This window comes from Genypterus blacodes, unplaced genomic scaffold, assembly GCF_046128005.1.
Source record: "Genypterus blacodes isolate CSIRO-AG114 ecotype Tasmania unplaced genomic scaffold, CSIRO-AGI_Gbla_v1 ptg000028l_1, whole genome shotgun sequence".
Classification (NCBI taxonomy): domain Eukaryota; kingdom Metazoa; phylum Chordata; class Actinopteri; order Ophidiiformes; family Ophidiidae; genus Genypterus; species Genypterus blacodes.
The window spans coordinates 2616877-2640596 of record NW_027466841.1 but is presented as its reverse complement, the minus strand read 5'-3'; the positions used below and the strand labels follow the sequence as shown (position 1 = coordinate 2640596).

Below are 23720 nucleotides of genomic sequence, written 5' to 3'. Positions count from 1 at the left end.
CTGTCCCTCCCTCACTCTCTCTCTCTCTCCCCCCTCCGCTGCTTCTCCTCCTCCCTCCATTCCTCCCAGTCTATAGGCTCGTCAATCGGAGAAATAAACAGAAGCGAGCACAGAGAGGAGAAGACATTCCTCTCTTCCTCTCTCTCTTCCTCTTCCTCTTCCTCTCCCGTCTCTATCTGTCCACCTTCACCCAGCCTTTTCTTTCCATGGACAGGAATTATCCCGGTGCAGGATTCGGTGATCTGGGGGCTGGGACGGGATGGAGTTACGATAGATCGGCCAAAGCAAGGTAAGGCTGAGTGACCGGAGCGTGGAGCGTGGAGCACCCACGGGCTCCGGTAACAATGCACACGCGCGCGCATACACACACACACACACACACACACACACACACACACACACACACACACACACACACACACACACACACACACACACACACACACACACACACAGTCCCAGAGCTGCTGCACCGAGCCGCAGGTACAGCCCGCCGTGCTGAAGGGGAGGAGGGGGGTGAAGAGGAAGGTTAACGGGGATACAGAGACAGAGAAATGGAGGGGGGAGACATGGAGGGGGGATGGGGAGCTGGGTTATCAAAAAAAAAGACAGACAGGCAGACAGACAGACATGTATGGAACAGCGGTGCGTTGTTTGCATCGTTATGTCGCTGCTGCTGCTTTGTCTGTTTGTTACCTGAACCAAAGCGCCTGATGTGACCCAGCAGCTGAACATGCTGCTCTGTGTGTGCTGCTCTGCTCTGCTCTGTGTGTGCTGCTCTGCTCTGCTCTGTGTGCACGCCTGCTTCCACTTATGTGTTTCACAGACAGACATGTTTCGCTTAAAGAACTGTAGCACAGAACAGAACATGAATGCGACGCTGCCGTGATGAACAGCTCGATCCGCTCCGCTCTCACTGATACATATGGTGATCACTCAGTCACTCACGTGACGCGTCTGTTTGTCGTTTACTTACTACAGTGGACCAGGATCACGTTCACATCTGATGGAAGTAACGTAACGATGAGTAACTGCTTCATGTTACCTTCCTCTCCTGTGTCCTCCTTATATTCACTATGTGTCTGGTTCCCTTCTACATAACAAATATTAGCAAATTGCTAATCACAGCTAACCACCCAACTAATCACTATTAACCATACAGTCACAGTTTATCATGTCAGATGAACAAAAACACACATAGCTAACTATACACCTGATCACAGATAACAACGAAGCCGGCCACAGTTTACTATACATCTAATTATACACCGGCTGTGCATCATAAAGCTAATCACCAAGGTAACATACAGATCATAATGAACATAACTAGAATTTAATCACACACAACTGGTCACATATCTGATCATACTATCTGATCATCAATTATAGTACTGATCATAATTAACTAATTAACCATAACGGCACAACTAATACCCCACATCTCAAAGTAATAGTTCATGTTAATAATGCAGATTTTTGTATTCATTAACTTCAACAGATGGGTGTTGTTATTAATGTACATGTAGGCTGTTATTAAGGAGATCAGGTGTTTGTTGTTTATTAATGACAGCAGATGTGTGTAATGATTCATGACATACATTTTTTGTTGTTGTTATTGACACTGCAGATGTGTGTTGTTATTAATGCAATGTGTGTTATTAATGCAGCTTTGTGTAGCTATAAATGGCAGCCCTGTGTGTTATTAATGGATGTGTGTGTTATGATTAATGACATCAAGTTGTTGTTATTAATACAGAAGTTATGTAGTTATTATTAATGGCAGCAAGTATGTTTTTTACAGCTTATATTTTGTTATCAATGCAAATTTGTTTTGTAATTCACAACATCTGTTTTTTGTTGTTGTTAAAGCAGAGTTGCATTGTTATGAACACAGCAGATATGTGTTTTCATTTATGCAGATTTAGAAACAGATTTGGTGTTTTTAACACAACAGATGTGTTTCTTTATTAATACAGATGTGTGTCGGTATTAACAACAGCAGAATGAAGGCACACGCCTCTCTGTGTTGTATTTTTATTGTGTAGTCAGTATCAGGCCAAAGTGACTTGCAATGCAGGAAGTCGTTAGCTGTTGGTTCTTGAATCTTCAAACTAAAAGAAATGATACATTTAAATGAATAATTTAGTTTGTGTGGCTTTTATAGTTTATTCTTCGGGGTGAATTTTAATTTGCCCAGACTGCAAGAGGTGAAGGTTTACCAGCGGAAGCTATATGAGTGACATTTGCTATAAATAACATTTTTATTTATTATAAAGCGATATAGATAATATTGACACATGCTTATCATATTTTGCCATAGCCTATAGTGATTACCTGTCAAAGTGCCTGTAGTAGTCAAAAAACGTCCAAAAAAGGTACCTGATAAATGATGAAATAATTTTATAGAAATAAGAACTATTTCAACACTTGGAGTAGTCTATTGACATGGCATCACTTTGGCATCATTCATATAGAACTTCTTCAGTTTGGGACTAGATGGGACAGTTGATGTTTAATTAATATTTACTTTACATCTGTGTACAAATGGTGAGGTTGCTGTAGAACACTGGATGTTCAATAGTACAGATTGGAACTGTTACTGTGTGAAAACCTACTTATGGTTACTTAAACTTAAAACTTAAAAGATTGTGTGTGTGCCTGTCTGCTTGAAGTAGGGCCAGAGATCCTGCATGTGTCAATGCATGTATGAAGTTTGTGTTTTAGTGCCATTTGCTGCTCCCAATATTGACAGGATTGATAGGAAATACAATTGCAAAAGAGGGCAACTTTTCCAAACAGCTGGCTTCGTCCAAACAATAGTTTAAACTGCAGTGTTCCAAGGCACTCTTTAGAGTTCATGCCTCTGCCAAGGCTAAACTAGTCCATGTTCTTATTATTAACTGCTACAGCTACACCAGACATAAGTATGAAGGTGCTCTAACTGTTGAAGATTAAGAGGGACTCGGTGGATTGAATGGAATTTGATAACTCATTCCACCACCTAGGGACCACAAAGGAGAGTGAAGGAGTGTCTGGCGAGAGCACCTCATTGTGGTGGCAACACCAGGCACTGATTGCTGAGTGAGGTTTTGGGAGCATGAACCTGAATGAGGAAGTTCAGATAAGTGGGTGCTGATATTGGCAATAGAGGGATATGAACAGCGGACTGACGTGTGCTGTGTTGGGCTGGTTGAAAATCATATAAGCTGGAGCATTCTGGATAATTTATGAGGGTTTGAATGTACATGCCAGTGTTTTGAACTGAGCAAGCTTACTTGATTTGTTGATCCAGCAACTCCTACATTGGTGACCCTTAACCTCCACGGAGACGTTTTCCAGAGGCAAACATGGTGATGCATGCAGTTTTGCTTCGTTTTGGGAGATGCAGGCAGAGGTTTGGTTTGCTGAAATGGAGGCACAATTCGCCCTTAAGGACATTTCCGCAGACACAACAAAATATGTTGTCACTGCCCTCAGCAGTGCAGCAGCCTGCAGAGTGGGGAGCCTCCTGGAAAATCCACCAGAGTAGGACAAGTATTTCTGATTTTGAGAGGGTCCACTGGATCCTCTCACTGCAGGGCCCCGGCGACAGCAAACCATTGGAGCTCATGGAAGAAATGCTTTCTGTTTCATTGAGCTATTTTTGCTACAGCCGCTGTCTCAGGTATGGGCTCAACCTGGCCAAGCTCAACATCGCCTGGGCGTTACATGGAGCGTCTCGGCATCTCTTCCAGCAGCTAAGCCAGCTGGCCTGATCCTTAACACTACCAAGATTCAAACACACTTACTGACTAAGACCAGACCAGTGCTTGTTTGGGATTTGGGAGTGTATCATGATGGCATCAGATTTGCTACTTTGGGGTATTACGTAAAATGACAAATTCCTGGATCTGAATTGATACTAATTCCCATGCCCCACCCTTCTACCAAGACGGAGAGTCAGACAGACAGGAGCAGGTGAAAACAGAACCTCCTTTGTGAAGTTTATAGCTCAGTTGACCCAGCTGGGGATATACAGTATCTGTTGCAAAGGTTAAAAGTTTGGCAACATACGTTTGTGATGAACATAATTGCATGGCACTTTCTGCTGTTACTGACACATGAATTATGCCACTCTGTTTTATACATGATTGTTGGTTGTAAATATGTGCCAAACCCAATATTCATGTCTTTTCCAGCCTCATGTATGGGAGCTCTAGGTCATCCCATCCAGACACAGAGCTACTCCATCGGCAGGCCTATGGAACCCCGCACCCTCTGCAGGGCTATGCAACCAACCACCACCCAGGAGGATCTGGACAGGGCGGGGCCTGGGGGGCAGCTGGACGCACTCTTGGTGAGGATTCACAGCATTATTTTGTGTCACAGCCACACAATTAAAATCCAAATTTCTCTCTCAACCCAACCGGTCAAGGCCATGGCCACCCACCTAGAGCCCGGTTTGTTTTGCATGTCTTAAGAATGTCAGCGGGTGATTTGTTGAAACACTAACTGAATATAAAAACATAAATTTGTTACACTGAAATGAAAGTTTATGTAAGCTACCATAGCTTAATTGTGATATATTAAAACACTGTAAGGCGAGAACAGTGTCACCAGTAGGCCAAGGTACTTTGCGTAACTAGGATAGAGTTGTTGGCAACTTGGCTACTGCAGCAAAGTATATTTTAATTCCAGACCACTAAATTTCATTTATATGATGCTGAAATCTCTGACCTATGTTTCTGTAAAAAGTATGACTACATTGGACTATATTAGACTATCCCTTTACTAGACTAAAACTTAGACATTATGATATGACTAAACTCACTTAAAATGAAAATACTCCTCGAGTGACTAAAACTAAAATGAAAATCCCTTTCAAAGTTAGAAAAGGTATAGCCAGGGGTGAAAGTAGTAGTAGTCCAGTAGTCTGTAACCACTTAAAGATTCAGTGCCGGTACACAGTGCCAAAAGGAGGGGACTGCACAGCAGAAAGTGAGCATTGGCGGCTGTGCTAACCATTCAGCTAAATGTCAAAATGTCAACCCGGACCTGAAGCTTTTTAGATTTATCAAACAGAGACACACAACAGGGTGGAGCATAGGAGAGACAAGGACACATCGATATTAACTTGCTACACCCTACGAGTCCCGGCCTGCTTTTTTCATCCCGAAAAATCAAATTCTTTTCAATATTTGCACGAAATGTATATGTTCCTAAAAACCCACTATTTATGCTATTCTGAATACCATGATAGAATCATTATCGTTTCATTTTTTGTTTCTGTACTTTCATGACTAATTTCACGACCAAACCGCACACTTTACTGACATAATTTACTTCAAATGGACGAATAATAAATTATTCCACCAAATTTCCATACATTTTTGTGTTTGGCTGAAACATTTGTGATTGGTTTCCATGGCTTGTTTCAACGTAGAGTATAGGAGCAACCTGATATCAAATCTCCTCTTCATCAGGTCTGTGAGCCCACCATGCATACAGTGGGATCCACTGCCTTATGTGAAGACTTGCCCAGTCAACAAGTGGCATCTTGCCATTACTCAGAGGATAACTACTTTAGGCCTCTGTGGAAAGTGTTTTAAGTGTTTTGATGTCTGTGAAGGTTCTCAGTCATTCAGCTCAAGGTGTCCAAGGAAGGTTAATCTTAGGCAACTGGACTTGCTGGTAAAGAAAAACCTTTCACCTCTCATCCGAAAGGCCTCTTCAGTTCTGGTGGGGATTCCCAGGATTTAACGTCTGTGGAGTCGTAGTCAGCGTGGTTGATACTCCTGATTAGTCATTATCAGGCTTGTTCATACTCCTGCTGGTTGTGATGATTGTCGTGAGAATGATCAGAGTCCATCTGTGGCCAGATGTGGATAATGATGACAGTAGTTGGGATTCTGCTTTCTGCTGATGTTCATTAGAGGCTGTATGATTGTTTAGTCTCCCGGGGAGGGATGAGAGAACAGCATTGTGCGTGGGTGATGGGTGGTGTCGTAGACCTCCTCCTCTGTTCAGAGATGGTTTCTCTATCTTTACGTGGATAGCCTCTATTACTCAATCAAACCATCTGTCTTTGCTGTCCAGGATGTGTCCATTGTTGTAATCAAAGCAGTGTCCCTTCAAGTGTAGGTGAACTACTGAGTAGAGCTGGCCCTCCTGTGTAGAGCCATGCGTTTGTTTAATGGTTGTTTGGTTTCCCCGATGCACAGGTCTGTGCACTCCTCACTGCATTGGACTGCATACACCAGGTTGCTCTTCTTGTGTGGGGTCTTTTGGGTGGACCTGAGTTTCTCAGATACTTCTGACACATATCGAATAACAATGATTTTGCGTTGGTACTTCTTCTCCTCACTCATAGTGCAGGTGTTCTTCCTGGTTCTTTTGGCTGTTTTCACAAAGTACCAGTGAGGGTATCCACAAGCTTTAAGCGCATTCTTCAGATGTTTGTGCTCCTTCTTTTTAGCCCTAACCCTAAACAATCATTCAGCCTCTAATGAACATCGTTACAGCAGAAAGGAGGACCCCAACGACTGTCGTCATCATCCATTCCTGGCCACAGGGGACTCTGTGCTGACTACGATGATACAGAGGTTAAAACCTGGGAGTCTCCATCAGTCTGCCAGAGCTGAAGAAGCCTTTAGGATGAGAGGTGACACGTCTTCAAGCCTTTACCAGCAAGCCCAGTTGCCTAAGATTAACTTTCCTTGGATACATGTGTTTTGCTTTGTTGCTTTAAAAGTTCAAAGACAGTCTTGTAAACTGTTCAACTATTGATTGTAATTTTCTTCTCGTTTAAATCAAAACAAATTGTTCACAAATTATTCTGCGGCACTTACACCATTCTATGAATATTATGTGAACCTGCTGCTGGCCAGACAGCAGGTTGCGGCTGACAGGGGCAGACGGGACAGGTGTGTGTGTGTGTGTTTGTGTGTGTGTGTGTGAGTGTTACTCATGCTTTATATTGTAATGTGAAGGCTGTTGTTTGTTGCCAGGCCTGTCAGGGCTCTTTGATGCCAGCCTGCACCACCCTGGCCCCTCAGGCCCCGATCCCTCTGTCATGAATTTGATTTCTGCTCTGGAGTCCCGGGGACCTCAACCACCACCCTCAGCTTCTTCCCTTCTCTCTCAGTTCCGCTCTCCTTCCTGGCAGACTGGTAAGTTTATCATGTCAGACACTGTAGTAAGCACTTAGTATATGTTTACTCAATGCAATATTATTATTGTTCATTAATTTAGATTATACAGAAAAAACAAATATCCTTGTGCTGATTTGTTTGAAATTGATCAGTAACTTGTATTTATCTGCCATGTTATGTATGTGTGTTATGGGTGTGTCCTCTAGCAATGCATACATCGGCCCCAGCAGAGCTCTTCATTTCAGGGGCTATGCCAGGTTCCAGCTCCTTCCCCTCCTCTTCAGCCCTTTCTGCGTACCAGCATCCTTCATCCTTCTCTGGACGGTCTTTCACCCCATCGCTTTCTCTACAGGACACGGCCACTTTTAATCCGACCTCCAATGGTCTCCTGTCACCCCATGATCCCTTACTACACATCAAAACACCCTCCCAATCCTGCCTGGGCTTTGATCGCCTTCTGTCCTCCCACAGTGCCACCTACCGAGGCGCACAGGAGCTTCAAGCCCCGCATCAACCTCAAGCTCCCCCCACATCCTCTAGTCGCCATTTGCCCCCTCCCCAGTTCAACCTGTTGTCCCCCCAACTTCATGACCAGTCCTCCCAGCTCTATAACACCTCCATGTTCTCTTCCACGCCAGCTCCACCACCTTCTGCACCTCGTCAGCCCCAGCCTCTTCTGGAAAGAGCTGTTCCCCGACAGGACAGTGTAATCAAGCACTATCAGCGCTCACCCCCAAGTCACTCTACTGCACCACCCCTGCAGCAATATGCCAGTTGCGGGGAAACGGCAAGCTATCAGCCGATATCCAACCACCACCGGCTTGGTGGAGTATCCTGCAGTCCTCTTGAGGAACAGAGCTCATCTTCTGACCCCAAACCCTCAACACAAACAGAATCACAGACATTTCGACTTAACCCTATCATTCAGACCCCCTACACATCTGCTACCAACCCCCCATCGTCCTCTTCCACAGGGTGCAATGGAACCAATAATTCCAGCTCCAGTAGTGGCTACTCCTCTTCGGGCTCAGCATCATCTTCGTCCCGTACTCCCCATACTCCCCATACTCCCCATACTCCCCATACTCCACCTTCTGCCTCTTCAACGACCTCTTCTTCATCGTCTAGCTCAAAGGGAAACAGTAGCTCATCGTCTGTTCCCTCTCGGCAACAGCCCCCACCTCCAGCAGCACCGCCCCCACCACCTCTCCCACCAGTGGTGTCAACGATACCTGTTCAACAAACACCACCCAAGCAATGCCTCTCCACCTATGGTTCTCCGCCTGTGGCGAATGTCAAATCTGGCACAAGTTTGTCAGGCCAGACCCCTCCCCAACAACAAACCCAGTCCTATTCTCCCAACCAATCTCAATCCACACTCATGGCCCAGTCATATGGAGGTTTTGATTCACCCCAGGCCCAGGACTTGAGCTCTGGAGGAGGGAGCACAGAGGGGAACATGTTCAGCTTAGGGTCAGGGGGACGCACATTCTCTGCAGAGGTAGTCTATGGGGACTCAAGCTTTGGCTCCCTCTCAGCTTCTCTCAGGAGAACAAGCAGTCCTTCCTTAGGGTATGGGAGTGCTGCAGGCTCAACTGGAAATGGATGTGGTACTGGAACTCCTGCGGTTGGTAGTGGAGTTCTACCTGCTGGATCAGGAAGTGGGGGTACTAGCGGTGGTAACACAGGTAGCAGCTCCTACCATCTGCCTGACTCTAGCCCCTCACCCTCCAGCAATTCTGCTACCATACACCCAGGGCTGCACTCCCCTGCACCTGTTTGCTCTGCACAGTCCCCTGGAGGGTCAGGGGCCAACAAATACATGTCCTCCATCTTGTCCCCAGCTTTTATGTCCTCGCCACAAGGTTACCCTGATTCACGGTCATCCCAGAGCCAATACCACACAACGCCACCAAAGTCAAAATCAGACACTGACATGCTGGGAGTTGAGCATTCCCAAGATGAGGGACAAGATGATGATGATTTTCTAATCCAGCACTTACTACATGCCGAAAGCCCTACTTCCCATCCTTCACATCATCACCCACAGCCCTCTCCACAGCAACTCTCCCAACCACTCCATCAAGCTAGAGATGAGGAGGGCAAGGGGCTGACCTATGACATGAACAAGGTCTCAGAGGAGCGCTACCATCTTCAAAGTGTTATTCGTGCAAATAACTCCTCCAGCAGCACAGGTGCTGGAGTGACAAGTGCTGGGACAACCAGTAGTCTGAACAGCCACCTTGAAATGTCACTGGAGAAACAGCAGGAGACCAAGACAGAGTTAGCCATGTCACAGTCCACAGCTGGAGGAATAGGTAGGGGCACTGATTCACGCTCCCACTCCCATACTACAAACTTGCACCAACAACATCATGATTCTCTCAGCTCTGTAGTCCACTATGGAAGAGGGGACCCCTACCCACAGCACCCACATTCACAACATTCCCATCACACTTCACCTGTGTCCTCACACTCTCAGCACACACCACACCCCCATAGCCACCCCCAAACCCACTCACATACCCACTCTCATATGGAGCTAAAGAAGCCCTCAGAAGCAACGGATATTACCTACTTGTGTAAGACACCAGATGTGCAGCTACAGGCTCGACAAAGCCAGGTCCCCCTCTCACTGATGGATTCGCCCACAGATTCTCAACAGCAAACCCACATGCTGCAGTCTGTCCTTTCTCATACCACTCGCACCAAGATGGACCCACAGCAAGCCCCATCACAGCAACAGCAACAACAGCAACATCCTCTGACCCAGCAGGGTATGATCATTTCAACCACAGGGTCAGTGCCTGCTGTGGTGGACACCCACACCCAGAATCAATCTTCGCAGTTGCAACTCCAGCTCCAAACGCAGGGTATGGATACCCACTACAGCCTTGGAGCCCAGACAAGAGAAAAGAGCCAAACCAGCCAGAACTCAGCATCTCCACTGGAAATGTTGGAAAGATCCCTTTCCCGGACAGACAGCAGAGACAGCGCAGGAGCTCCTGACAGAAGTGGGGTTGGAGTTGGGGTGACAGGAGGGGAGAGAGGCAGAGGAGATCGATGCAGACAGCAGCATACACTTACTTCTCATCACCATACCCAACAGACACCTTCAGACCTCCATGAGTTTCTCTCTGAACCAGATTTGGCATTGTCTACCCCCTCACATCTGCACCACCTCAATCAGCCTCAGTCTCATGCCCATGTCCACCACCAACAACAACAAACACACCCTCACCACCAGCTTTCACATTCCCAATTAGCCCATGGACATTCACACCAGATTACACCCAACATGGGGACTCCCCAACAACAACAACAAGCTCAAGCAAGAGATCCTGAATCCCAGTTGGCACACTCTCATTTACACCAGCTTAAACACCCCCAGTTTGATACAGATAGCCCAATGGGCAAAGGCAGACAGAACCAAAATCAGCAACAGCAGCAGAGGTTTATGTCCCTGACTTCCATCTGCTTTCCAGACTCACTCTTAGAGGATCAGGATCGCTCAGTTTTTCCTGGAATGGAGGACATGTTTTGTTCAAATAATTACAAGTCAAGCTGTGTAGGGGATACTGGGGCCGGGCAGCCTTCTCAAGATGGCATGCCCCAGGGCCATGGGCAGGGACAAGAGTGTTTGGAATCCTTGAAAACAACAGGCTCTGGAAGTTGCTATGATATGGTTAGTCATCACACTGATCAAGGGTATGGGCAATACTGCCAAAGCCTCACAGAAACAGGCAATGGAAATATGCACTTAGATCTTGACTCTCTAAAAAACCACGATCTCCCCTCCACTGTAAATACTGAACAACTTGGCCTCATCCAGTCCCAAACCCCCACAATGGGATTGAGCTCAAGAGTTCCAAGGGATGGGTCAGTAAGTAAGATGATGGGACCAGCGGGACTAGGTGGAAGTGCTGCAGGTTTGACTTCACCTATTTTCTGTTCCTCTCGGCCCAAGAAACTACTGAAGACCAGTTCGTTTCATTTGCTCAAACAGCGACGTGACCCACAGCCACAGACAAAGAAAAACTATGCGCAGGAGTATGAGTTTCAGGATGATGAAGATAAAGCTGATGTTCCAGCTGATATACGACTAAACAGTCGACGACTACCTGACCTACTTCCTGACTTGGTTTCTAGTTGTAGGAAAGCTGGGGTGGCATCAGGAGTTAGTGGTTTAAGTCCGCTAATGGGTGATACAGATTTCTGCCACTCTTCTAGCTATTCTTCCCTAGGAAACCCTCCACAAATCCTCAATCAAGACGGCCCAAAGAAAAGAGGCAGGAAACCAACAAAACCCAAACGTGAGGGCCCTCCTCGCCCACGGGGGCGACCCCGGATACGGCCTCTTCCTGAGCCCCCTTACTGCAGGGGGTTGACGGGATCAGTGAGTGGGGAACCTAAAAGGGGTCGTGGACGGGGTAGAGGGCGAGGCAAAAAGGAGGAAGTGCTTGTGGACATGAACATGAGTAGAGGACAGAGCCTGCCATATCATCAGCACCAGCAACAGCATCCACAGCAACACTTCAACCAACAGCATCACCTTCAACAACATCCACAGCAACATCACAGACAGCAGCCCCACCACCACCAGGCTCCACAGCAACAGCAGCATCACATGCTTAATCAGCATGAGCAGCAGAACATTCCCTGTCCAAACTTCGAACAGCAAAATCAGCAGCAGCAGCATCATCATCAACAACAGCAACTGTCCCAGCAGCTGCAGCATCAAGAACCAATCAGGCCTATCAAGGTAATGAAGCAAAAACAATCATTCGGCTTAAATTTATCAAGCATCGTACAATCACTTTGAAACATGCAGAGTAGAAGAATGAGAATAAGTGAGAAATACTTTACTGTGCCAGTCATTTTGATATTATTAAAATTACAATTAATCAAGTTTATGATAATGCATTATCACCTGAAGATCTGATGAGGTGTGTGATGGTGTATTATACACCATCATTGGTTATCGAGTAGTTCAGATTGAGAGTTGAATGTAGCATGTCTTCGTGAGACAGGTTGCTTATTCACAAAACATAAAAAATGAGAATGGGGTTGGACACCGTTTTAGTTCATGTTTTCAATATCCTCTGACAGATAAGCTTTGTTCTTGCTGAATGTCTTATATGTCCTACCTGTCTTTGTCTTAGATCAAGCTACCTATCCCTGCAATACATTCATCTGAATCCTTGCTAAGAACAGACTCACTATCCAGCACCGAACCAGTTCTGTCTGACGGCTCAGTGGGCTCTGCACCATCTTTGGCCCTGAGCACTGGACCCAGCACCACCACAGATGTTAACAGAAATGCGATTAACCAAGACAAGATAATGAAGCAGAAAGCTGAGGAGGTAAGGACACATTACAGAGATCATTCAGCTCCCTGGCTGCTCCCTGTCTATATGTGGTGATAGTAAACAGTCAGTACAGTTATATGCCATTGAAATTGACACAAATTGATTCTCCAAATTGGAGAAAAGCAAAGCCACAGGTACACAAACAGCCTCACTGAGATCGACTGTGTGCTTGTGTCCTGGTTAATCGCATGTAGCATTTAATCACAAGCCAAATGCTCTTGAGTATTTACTCTTGAATGTACTTACTGTCTGCTCAGGAAAGCAACCCCCCGCCCCCCCATTAGTTGCACTGGCAATGCTTATTTCTTAGTTCTCTCTGACAGCTGTTAGAGGTTTAGAAAGATATTAAGGTTTCAAAATTAATTCAGTCCAGCCGAAGCTGAGACCTTTCTGTCAACGGGAGTAAAGTGTGTTTTTCATGAAGGAAAGATGGTGAGAGCAGGTCTGCTTTACTGTGTACGAAGCTACCAGAAATGGCTAGAGCTGTTATCCAGCTCTCCTGACTGTGCTGTCTCCATGAGAGACGGCTTTCCTACCCAGCAGGTAGTCGGCTGGCTCCACCCAGAATCCATCCGCCACGCTGCACCTTCCTTTTTTTTTAGCTGTATTATTGTATTTCCCACTTGCAGTTCCTAAGCCTCTCCCAAGGTTTCCTTCTTTTCCTTATACGTAAAGGATTTGGGGAGCTTTTCCATATCTTCCTATAGAGCTCTGGGAACTGTCTTTAGTTATGTGCCTGTAAAGCTCTTTGAGATATGAGGTTATAGAAATCAATTTAATTTGATTTGATTAAATTTGATAATCTCAGAATACGACATGTCACCTAAAAGATGGGTGTGTCAGGACAATTCTAAGTCTGGATCTGGGTTTTCCTGTTGTTGTCCCAACAAGCATGTAGAAGTGGAAAGCAAATCATGTGTCCACATAAGTACTGGGTCCACTTGTAAAGCCTTATTGAGATCTAACTAATGAACATTTAACATTTTCTAACCTGCTTTAGATAATTCTGTATATTTCGCCACATAAACAAAATGTATGCAGGCTTCTGATTGTATTTTTCTGTGATGTCACCACAGATGTCATGGGAGAGAGAAATTGGTGAGCAGCTGAATCCAGAATCCTGGACTTTGGTGCACAAACTCTCCAGTTCAGTAAGTCGCCCCACACCCTCTACAAAAGCCAGTAAAGCCAACAGCTTCATATATAATTCATATATCATCTATTCAAGCTCAAGCAGAGATAGCAGCACATTCTATATATTTTCATTTCTCAGGTGCCTACAGGCAAGGAGAGGTGAGGGGAAAACCCTGAAAGTTACACATTTGTTGTTGCGTCAGTGGGAAAGTGATTCTTTGATTCAATCTTCAGTGGCATAAAAATTATATCAAAGAATAGAATTTTCGGCTGCATTTTCATGTTTGAGGCTTGTGAGGAGGAGGTTGTAGCTGACTGACAGCTAGCTCTGTCTGACTGACAAAGAGAGAGCAGAGAGAAGGCTGTTTCCAAGGTAGCTGTTGCCACGGTTACTCAGCTTTCCAATGCAGGGCCCTTTGCTGCCACCTGCTGTCTGTTTACCTTTTTGAAATTCAACCCAGAATACAAGGATTCAACAGAATTAGTGGAAATTTGGAAAGGCAATAAGCTGCTTCTTTGAATGAATATTAAGATTAAGGTGTATGATAAATAACACCTGCACAACTGTCAGGCTACTGAATAAATTTGTTACTTGTTGCCAGTTATTCCTCAGATACTCATTTGAAGAAGAGTCCTGAAGCAATGAAACCTGGTAGAGATTGTAATTCTTGATGGCCTGATTAGACCAAATGATTTGTGTGATTTCAGTGTGTGCAGGTAAAAAGGTGACGCTCATGTCAGTTCAGTGTAGTCAAAGTCCTGATGTTTTCTTCTTCTTGCTCTGCAGGTCGATGAGAAGTCTGCAGAGCTCAAACCAGGCTTTATGGCCTCTTTCCTGGATTTCCTAAAAACAGGAAGCAAAAAGCAGTCAGGGGGGCACGTGGGAGTTGAGCAGGAAGTCCTTGACCCCTTTTCTTCACTGAAGGGAGGGATCAGGACCCTGTCCTCACCTTCTCCACCACCACATCCTCCACAGCAGCCTCCAGGAACATTCAGCGAGGGGGTAGAGAGTGAGGCACCTGACCTCACCCTCAGCAGCTGCCCAAGTCCCTGCAAGCGTCTGGACGAGGAGCTGAAGAGGAACCTGGAGACGCTGCCCTCTTTCTCTTCTGACGAGGAAGACTCAGTCAGTAAAAATCAAGACCTGCAGAAGAGCATTTCCTCTGCCATTTCTGCTCTGTACGACATGCCGCACTCACTTGCTGCCGCCATGGCAGCTGCTGTGGCCCAGGCCACACCTACTCTCTCCCCATCCTCCCCACAGGACACACCCCTCAGCCCACCTGTCGCCCTTATGCCCACCAGTTTGGAGGAAGGAAAGGAGGAGGCGCTCACGTTCACTCAGCATCACTCACCTTGTGAGGAAGAACCGAAATTGGGCTCCCCAGAATCTGATATAGGAGAAACAGGGGTGGGCAATGAAGAACAAGAAGAAGAGGAGGAGAGAGCAGGGGAGAAAGCAGACGATGAGGAAATGATGGTAGAAAAACAGAAGTTGCAGCAGAGAACCCAGCAGGAAGAGGAGGAAGAGGAAGAATTTGACATGTTGGAAGTTCCTAAAGTTGAAGGTAATCTAAGTGTGTTTACCTGTATGTCTGTGTGTACAAACACATGTGTTCCTGTGCATAAGAACATTTATCAAAAGCGAAATTGTATTACAGTAAACAAAAACATGATTATAACATCTAGCAGAATACATGATAGTTGGTTTAATAGAAAATAGTTTGTATTTCTTTTGAGAGGGGTTGAATCAAAGAGTTCTGTTCTGTTTCCCCTCCTGTGTGTGTTGAGAGATCACTGTGGAATAGAATCAATACATTTCTAAGCCTTTTCCTTTTTCAAACTAGGCAAGGCAGCTTTATTTATACAGCACATTTCATACACGCGGGAGACTCCATATACTTCACATAAAAACATGTCTAGATATTTTCAGATCAAATCAAACAGGATTTAAAAGAACACTAGACACTAGATGAACCATGTCACTTTTCTAACAACCCCAAATAACGTTTTAGTTGAACAGTTGCATATTGTGGATGATATGGAATAAGCTTTTGTTCTTTTTGTGTATTGTAATCTAATTTATCAACAAATCTCTTATGTACTGTAAGTGTTTGGGGATGGAAGAGGTAGCGATCCATCAGAAATGTGTAAAGAATGTTGCTGGAGATATTACATAGAGGCGCAAGGTTATTTTGATGATGGCACCCTGGAAATGTGCCACAAAATTAAAATTTTCTTAACTGCTTTTCAGATTCACCATCCGGACCTGCTCCAGATCCTCTATCCCCATCACCACCCATCTCCATTTCAGGACCCACTTACTCCTCACCCTCCCCTCTTCCTCCTCCACCTCTGTCTGCACATTCACCAGTAGCAGTCAAACAGCAGGAAGAGGACGGAAATACAACTTCTCCGCCATCTCAGCAGCAGATCTCCTACCAGCCGCCTCCTACAGCCGCCACCTCCCCTCCACCCTCCACTTCGCCTCCACCCTCCACCTCTTCACCGCTCTCTACCCTTCCCCTTCCCCAATCCATCCCACCTCCTTCGGCCACTCCTCCACCATCATCCTCTGACCAGGACCAGGAACCTGAAGCTGGGCAACCTTCCCCTTCTTCCCCTTCCTCTTCCTCACCACCTTCCTCATCATCCTCTCCACCGCCCTCACCTCCAACCCCAGAGGAGGCTCGAGCATCCCAGCGTCTCACCTCCCTTCACCTGGCAAAGAAACAGACTGATGCTGCCATCGCTGGGGAGAGCGAAGAGGAGGACAGTGAGAGCGGAGGCGAGGGGATCTTCCGTGAACGGGACGAGTTTGTGGTTCGAACTGAGGACATTGGGACTCTTAAGGTGAGTCCTCCTCAACTGACGGTTGCAACAGCTCTTAGGCTTTTAACAGCCAATTTTCCAAACTCCGAACCCTCTTTCCGCCATAAGTCTTGTTTTCTTCCCCTCCAACATTCTTGTCTTTCATATCTTGTCTTCTCCTCTTATCTCTTTCTATGCCAGACATGTTTACACCCCCATCATCGTTTAATCACCTGTTGTGAATTTATTGTGTCTGTTGTCTTGTTATATCGATGACAAAGTAAGTATGTGACATAAACCCGTCTTGTATTGCTGTTATAGACACTGTGTTTTGGTCACCAGATGGCTCTGCAGACAGGTCGGGAGCCTCCGCCCATCTGGAGGGTGCAGAAAGCGTTGCTCCAGAAATTCAGTCCAGAGATCAAAGATGGTCAGAGACAGTTCTGTGCCACCAGCAATGTGAGTTTATGAGGCAGTGTTTTTTCTATCGTAAAATCTGTTTTATGGTCCTCTATGTTACTTTGAAATCCTATCCCTTTATAAGGTTTTTTTCACAAATAATGTCAATACTTTCTTCAGACTTTTATACTATTCCCTAATTGTTCATGCTTTTTTTGTCTCTCTGCTTAGTATCTGGGATACTTTGGTGATGCCAAAATGCGGTACCAGCGTTTGTATGTAAAGTTCTTGGAGAATGTCAACAAGAAGGATTATGTTCGAGTTTGTTCCAGGAAGCCTTGGCACAGAGCCGGACTGACTCTCAGGTAAGGCTGCTTCGATATTCAGGAATTCTTTTTAAGTTTTAAAAGTTGATTTGTATAATTTCATTTAGAGGAGACGTCTCCTTTGTTTCCAGAAACAAAGGTTCATGTGTTCAGACGGTGTTATTTGACATGATTCCCTGATGAGCAGAGAGAAACAGAGGAGAAGAGTCATGTTTCCCTAATTTGACCAAAATCTAAATATGCCCCAAACTTGCAGCAAATGACCCTAGTGCTATCTAGATGATGTGTGAAGACCTCTGCTTTACACAATAACAATGGGAAATTTTACTCTGTCTAATGTACGATGATATAATACAAGAGTGGATCAGTGCCTTTACAATACCTTTGTACATAGTATTTCAGAATACTACCATAGTTCCACTGTTGTAATAATCTGGATTTGCATGGAAGATGTGGGGAGGAAGTTTGTTACCTCCAAGTAAACAGGGGGCATCCGGATTTGAACCAGAGACCTCTTGATCTGCAGTCAAATGCTCTACCGCTGAGCTATACCCCCGCCTGCTGCTGTCACAGAATGGTTTGGTTTGGGACATGAAGATGAAGAGAGACTTCATCTACATGTCTTGCCACTGTCCTTATTTCATCAATGTCTCTGGCTTCATCCGTGTTGATTTGTAAATCATTTGAAAGATGTCCCCTTTAGTAAAGAAGGTAATGAGATTAAAAACAAAGCACCTGGGTATTCAGCAGATGAGTATGGTGTGTATGTAAGGAGTGTGAATGAGAGGAATTGATGAATTTTGAAAGATGTGGTCATTGAATGCAGTTGTGTCGATGCACAGTTTATTTCATGTGTAACAACTGTGTGAACTGTTTTGAAAAAGTGACTTCAGTATTGAGAAATGTCTAGCAACTGTGATTTGTGTGTGCTGCTACTAGTTTGATAGAGACTGGTTACTCACCGTGTCTCCCCTTTTGTCTTTACTGATTAACAGGCGTCAGTCACTACCGAAGCTACCAACAACTGCTCAGAATCAAACCCCGCCTCGAGTGGACAGGGACGAGAGAGATAAAGAGAGACAGAGAGAAAGAGAAATGAAGGAGCACAGAGATAGAGAGCAAAAGGAGAAAGAGGAAAAGGAGCTAAAAGAGAGGGAGAAGAGAGAAAAGGAGAGGCTAGAGAGGGACAGCGAGGACAGAGAGCAAAAGGAGAAAGAAAAGGATTGTAAGAAGGAGAGGGAGAGTGACAGGAGGGAGAAAGAGATGGAGAGGGAGCAAAAAGAGGAGAAAAGGGAGAAAGAGAGAGAGAGGAGGGAGAGGGAGCAGAGAGAGAAGGAAAAACAACAGAGGGAGCAGAGAGAGAAGGAAAAACAAGAGAGGGAGAAGAGAGAGAAGGAAAGACAAGAGAGTGAGCAGAGAGAGAAGGAAAGACAAGAGAGGGAGCAGAGAGAGAGGGAAAGACAAGAGAGGGAGCAGAGAGAGAAAGAAAAACAAGATAAGGAGCACAAAGAGAGGGGGAAACATGAGAGTGAGTGCAGAGAAAACGAGAAGCAAGAGAGGGAGAGAAAAGAGAAAGAGAAACAGGAGAGGGAGCAAAAAGAGAATGAAAAATGGGAGAAGGAGCGGGGAGAGAGGGAGAAAAAGGAGAGGGAGCGGAGAGAGAGGGAGAAGCAAGAAAGGGAACTAAAGCAGAAGGAAAAACAGGACAGGGAGCGAAGAGAGAGGGAGAAACAGCAAAGGGAGAGAGAGAGGAGGGAGAGAGAGAAGGAGAAGCAGAAGTTGAGGGAAAAGGAGAGAGAGCAGAAAGACAGAGAATGGAGGGAAAATGAGAAAGAGAGGGAGCAGGAGAGGAGAGTGAGGGAGAAAGAGAAAGAGAAGCAATTGGAGCAGGAGAATGAGAAAAGGGAAAGATTGGAAAGAGAGACGGTGGAGCGAGGAAGACAGGAGGAGAAGAGAGGAGGAGAGCAGATGGGAGAGCAGGAGGCCAAAGCCAGGAGCTCAAAGGACAAGAACGAGCCTCCTCCAAAGAAGAGGAAGAAGTGGATGAAGGAAGTTCCCTCCTCTTCCTCCTCAGAGTCTGACTCCTCTCCCGATGATGAAGGTCAGCGTCTGTGTGTGTGTGTGTGTGTGTGTGTGTGTGTGTGTGTGTGTGTGTGTGTGTGTCAGTAAGTGCTAAATGCCTTTTTACCTAATGAAACTTGTGGTGTGATGAGCAAGTTCTCACTGTGTGTGTGTGTGTGTGTGTGTGTAGGTCCTGTACGGGGTGGAGTTAGCAGCCGGGCCATGAGAGAGATGTTCAGGAGTTATGTGGAGATGCTGGTCAGCACCGCACTTGACCCAGACATGATCCAGGCACTGGAGGACACTGATGGTGAGCACAGATCAGCAAAGCAAAGCAAACAAGTAAATAGAGACAGTTAAAGAAAGGGGAAATCCAAAATAGTGTATAAACTCAGGAAAAGATCAAAGATGCAGGTATGATGACACTATTTTCCAAGCAAGCAGCACCACTTCACCAATCACCATTCATTTTGCAAATCAAACACTGTTGCTGTATATAGAAGCTGAAGATTGGCTCTGGTTAAAAGACATAGGAGTCATTACAAATTCAAATTAATTGAGTCCCTTACTGTGTTTACTCTTCAGATGAATTGTATCTCCCACCCATGAGGAAGATTGACAGCCTGCTCAGTGAACACAAGCAGCAACTAAGAAGGAGAGCGAACATGAGCACTCAGCATCAGGTAAAGCTAATGTGTGTGTGTCTGTGTGGGGTCTTCTCCTCTGTGACGCTCTGGTGATGATTATTTAAGCTCATCAGAATAACAGTTAGTGACACGGATACAGTTTTCATAATTATTGCAGCCATCCTGTCAAAATCTGAGACTCGAAACTAAAAGATGAGCTGAATGTGATGGCTATGACTTCACTCTTCCCTCTGCTTTTGTCTCTTCAGGAGGCTCTACGGATTTTCCCCAAAATGACGGCTGCCCCATTGGAGTCTGGATCTGTCAAAATTCACCTCAGTGGTGAGGGATACAACCGCAAAACCCTCAACCGAGTCAAGAGGAGCCTCCATAAGCAGCAGGTCAGAGACAGCATGGCTCACTTTCTACATGTAATGTACCTCAAGGGGTGTGGCTAACAGACAGAGAGACAGACAGGTGACAGAAGGATGGGTTCCACCAAAGCTTTGCATTAATATTGTCACTGAGATTTATGACCTCATCCTGGATCTGGGGGACCAATCTAACTGTATATAAGGTGAACATGTTTAACCTTTTTGTCTCAAACATTCCCACTCAGGATCTTAAACTCTCAACCGAGACTTGTCGGATCTACAGTCTGTATCATTCTCTTCACCACTACAAGTATCACACCTTCCTGCATTGCAAGAAAGAGGTAAGGCTGTCCTGTAATATGTTTTTTTAAATAATTAAAGCATCATTAATAATTGCAATGCCCAGGAATTGTATATAGCATCCGAGCAGCATGATAAAAGCAGACACATTGTGTCTTGGGGAGGGACTTTCTCTGGATTAGCACAGTGTCTGATCTATCCCTTCAGTTCTATCCTTTCAGCTCAGTGGAAAGTCTAGGAGGTTAGGGTCTACATTCTAGAGAACCTGGTAGTCCCCATAATCATGCAGGGTTTTATATATACAGGATCCATTTTTATAGGAACTGTTCCTATTTTCTACCCACCCAAAACAATGTTAGCGAAGTGGTTGATCTCTCTTTTTTACCTGAATGATTAATAGGACGGTTCATAGATAACTTGAAGCTACATCACTACCGATCCAACCAATGACTGCATTTTTTTGAACACCCCTCATGTTATATTATACATTTGATTAAATTGCTTGCTTGTTTTGCGGGTTGGCGTCGCTTTTTTGTATTTGTTTTGTTTGGTGTGTAAATCACCTGTTGTCTGACAGACGGAGAGCATCGAGCAGGCGGCTGAGGACCCCGGGCAGGAGGAGGTGGTGCAGCAGTGCATGGCCAACCAGAGCTGGCTGGAGAGCCTCTTCAACTCCTTCATGGAGCTGCTCAGTGCCAAGTCCTGAATGACGACTAATAAGGACAACCGGGGCTAAAGCAGCCTGTCCTGTCTGAACCTAATGAGGCAGCAAACAAATATGTTCACCTGCACAGACGCCCAGTTCCAGATTGTTGAACTGGATGGATACCAACAGTGCTGAAAGTGTTATCAAATCGTTTTAAAGTACCTTTGAATTTCAACAAAGTAAGGAAGGAAGAGCAGACACACACATGCACGCACACAAACACACACACACACACACATACACACTATCTATAAGTGAGCATTAAAAAGTATTGTTTATTATTTATATGAGGACATTTTTTTAAAGCTCTGATCGTTTACTGTTTTTATTTTGGAATAATTTTGTACGAGCTTTACGTGAAATAAGCTTGGCTGCTTATCGACTTGAATGAGGCAGAGGGTCAGAAGGCCTTCAACATGAAAACAAGTGAGACTGAGATGAAATGTATTTAACTCAGAGTTGTGTTCTTGCCGTTGTTCTTCAAAAGACAACAAAAGAGAGAGAACAACGTTTTTATGCCTGTAAAAAGAGGAAGAAAAAATAAAGCAAAACTTTCTGAAAGAAAGTGTCAGGGGAAATTATCCTAAGTGTCTGTGTTTAATGTCGGTCCTTTACAACTGTTTGTTGTTGATAATATTTCTTATCATGTGGGAGTTTGACCTCTGATAAAACTCTTACATAGCATTTTCTTTGTTGTAATTTGTAAATATTGTACAGTTATTTCAGTCTCTAATTCCCACTTCCTCTTCTGTACATGAACTTCCTGTATTTGACAAAAGGAAATAAAAACATTCAAATGATAAATGTGATGGTGTGTCAGTGATAGTGAGCTTTGTGATCCAGTCATATCATTCAAGTGAAGGCAGTGCATGACATCCTCACATCCATCCATCCGTCAGATGGTAGCGTGCGGTCCTTCATCATGCAAGTGTGTCTACAAGCACATTTCCAACCTACATCCACCACAGAAATGTCTTATCCCCTTCTTGGTTGTGAATCAATATGTGTGTATTGTAGTAAACCCAGGCTACGAATCTCTAACCCGAATCGTCAACACAACCCCTGATCATGTATATAGTTTTTGGGCAACATCAAGCTCTCCTGTTGACATCTTCAGTCTGCAGGTGAGGAAAAAAGAATGTGGGTTAGAGAGACGGCAGCATGCAGCTCCGTTAGGATCCAGCAGATGGCAGCATGTTTAAGCAACAACTTCAAACAACTCTTTAATAATTGAAATGGTATGGTCAACTAGTACAAATTATATGGTATAATACAAATTTTCCCTGCTTACACAAATAAGTGAACTGAATGTCTGTCATGAAAGCGTTATTGTCTAATGTAACCAAATGTGAGCTGCTACTTTGTGAACCACAAGTAATAACATTACAGCAAAGGGAAAGGGAAAATTCTCTCATGTTCTTTGCATTATAAATTATTATTGTATATTTCCGTCCACCTCAACTAGAAGTCCCAGTGCACAGTCCCATGGTGGCTCAACAACAGCACAATAAACCCAGCAGATTCCAAAGGTTGGTTGCATATTGAGTCTTATCACAATGGGTGGGAACGAGCACGGCTGCTGCAATTTGATCACTTGGGGTACAATTATGTAAAACTGTGTTTGAGTGTGGTCCACATTTGAAGAAAGGAAAAACCTGTACTTTAAATTTTGTGTTAAACAGTTGGTGGACACGGGCAAAACATAGCAAAATAAAACGAAAATGAAACCAGATATTCAATATGGAACGTCAAAAGTGTTGCTTTTTGAAAAGTAGGTAACAAGTATAAACCAAAGTGCCACAGCTGGGATACTTATTAAATAATTAAATATTTTGTTTTTATTTTGATATTTAACTTTAACTCTAATTATTAATCCCTTGAACAAAAACTCATTGTATTCATGGTACTAGATTCATGAACCAAGTAATTCAAAAATCTGTCTGTATGGCTCTCCAAGTACCACCACTATGGCCAATGTTAAAATACAGTAGTGTAGGCCTACCCTATTCAGCTGCTATGCAAAATTAGATTAGATTAGATTCAACTTTACTGTCATTGAAGTACAGGTACAAGCCAATGAAATGCAGTTAGCATCCAACCAGAAGTGTAAAAATGAACTATAATATATACAGAATAAACTATAATGCAAGCAGGAAGCAAATTTATTCCTAATAAGAATATTATTTATTTTGACCTTTGTCAGTCACAGCCACATTGTACAAATTGGTACTAGAACTCTCTCATATGAACAACTCTTCTATTGTTGCTGGATGCCGACGCCGACGCCAGTGCCGACTCCGGAGTGTGGGGCGGGGGGTGCTGCTGTCCGTGATTTTCACCGGCAAATGCGGCAGCATCGGCGCCAACAAGTGCGCCGGCACCGGCTTGACTTAAGTCACATTTCCGATATTTTTATTTGATCCGTCCGTGTACCACTACAGGGAGCCCGCGCACCACTGGTGGTACGCGTACCACAGTATGAGA

At 44.7% G+C, this 23720-nt stretch overlaps 1 protein-coding gene and 1 non-coding gene across 2 annotated transcripts; one reads left to right on the top strand and one right to left on the bottom strand.

Annotated features, from left to right (window-relative positions):
• The first annotated feature begins 12 nt into the window (after positions 1–12).
• prr12b (proline rich 12b) lies at positions 13–21994 on the top strand. The gene is made up of 16 exons (XM_076144255.1): positions 13–289; positions 4179–4336; positions 6987–7148; positions 7337–11892; positions 12293–12493; positions 13576–13650; positions 14421–15201; positions 15888–16486; positions 16787–16903; positions 17075–17208; positions 18165–19270; positions 19421–19540; positions 19816–19913; positions 20126–20257; positions 20476–20571; positions 21108–21994. Exons 1-16 carry the CDS (start codon positions 207–209, stop codon positions 21234–21236), a joined length of 8547 nt encoding a protein of 2848 aa, XP_076000370.1. The 5' UTR covers positions 13–206; the 3' UTR covers positions 21237–21994.
• On the bottom strand, positions 17654–17725 carry trnac-gca (transfer RNA cysteine (anticodon GCA)). Its single transcript has one exon. It is a non-coding gene; the product is annotated as a tRNA-Cys (tRNA).
• Positions 21995–23720: the final 1726 nt, after the last annotated feature.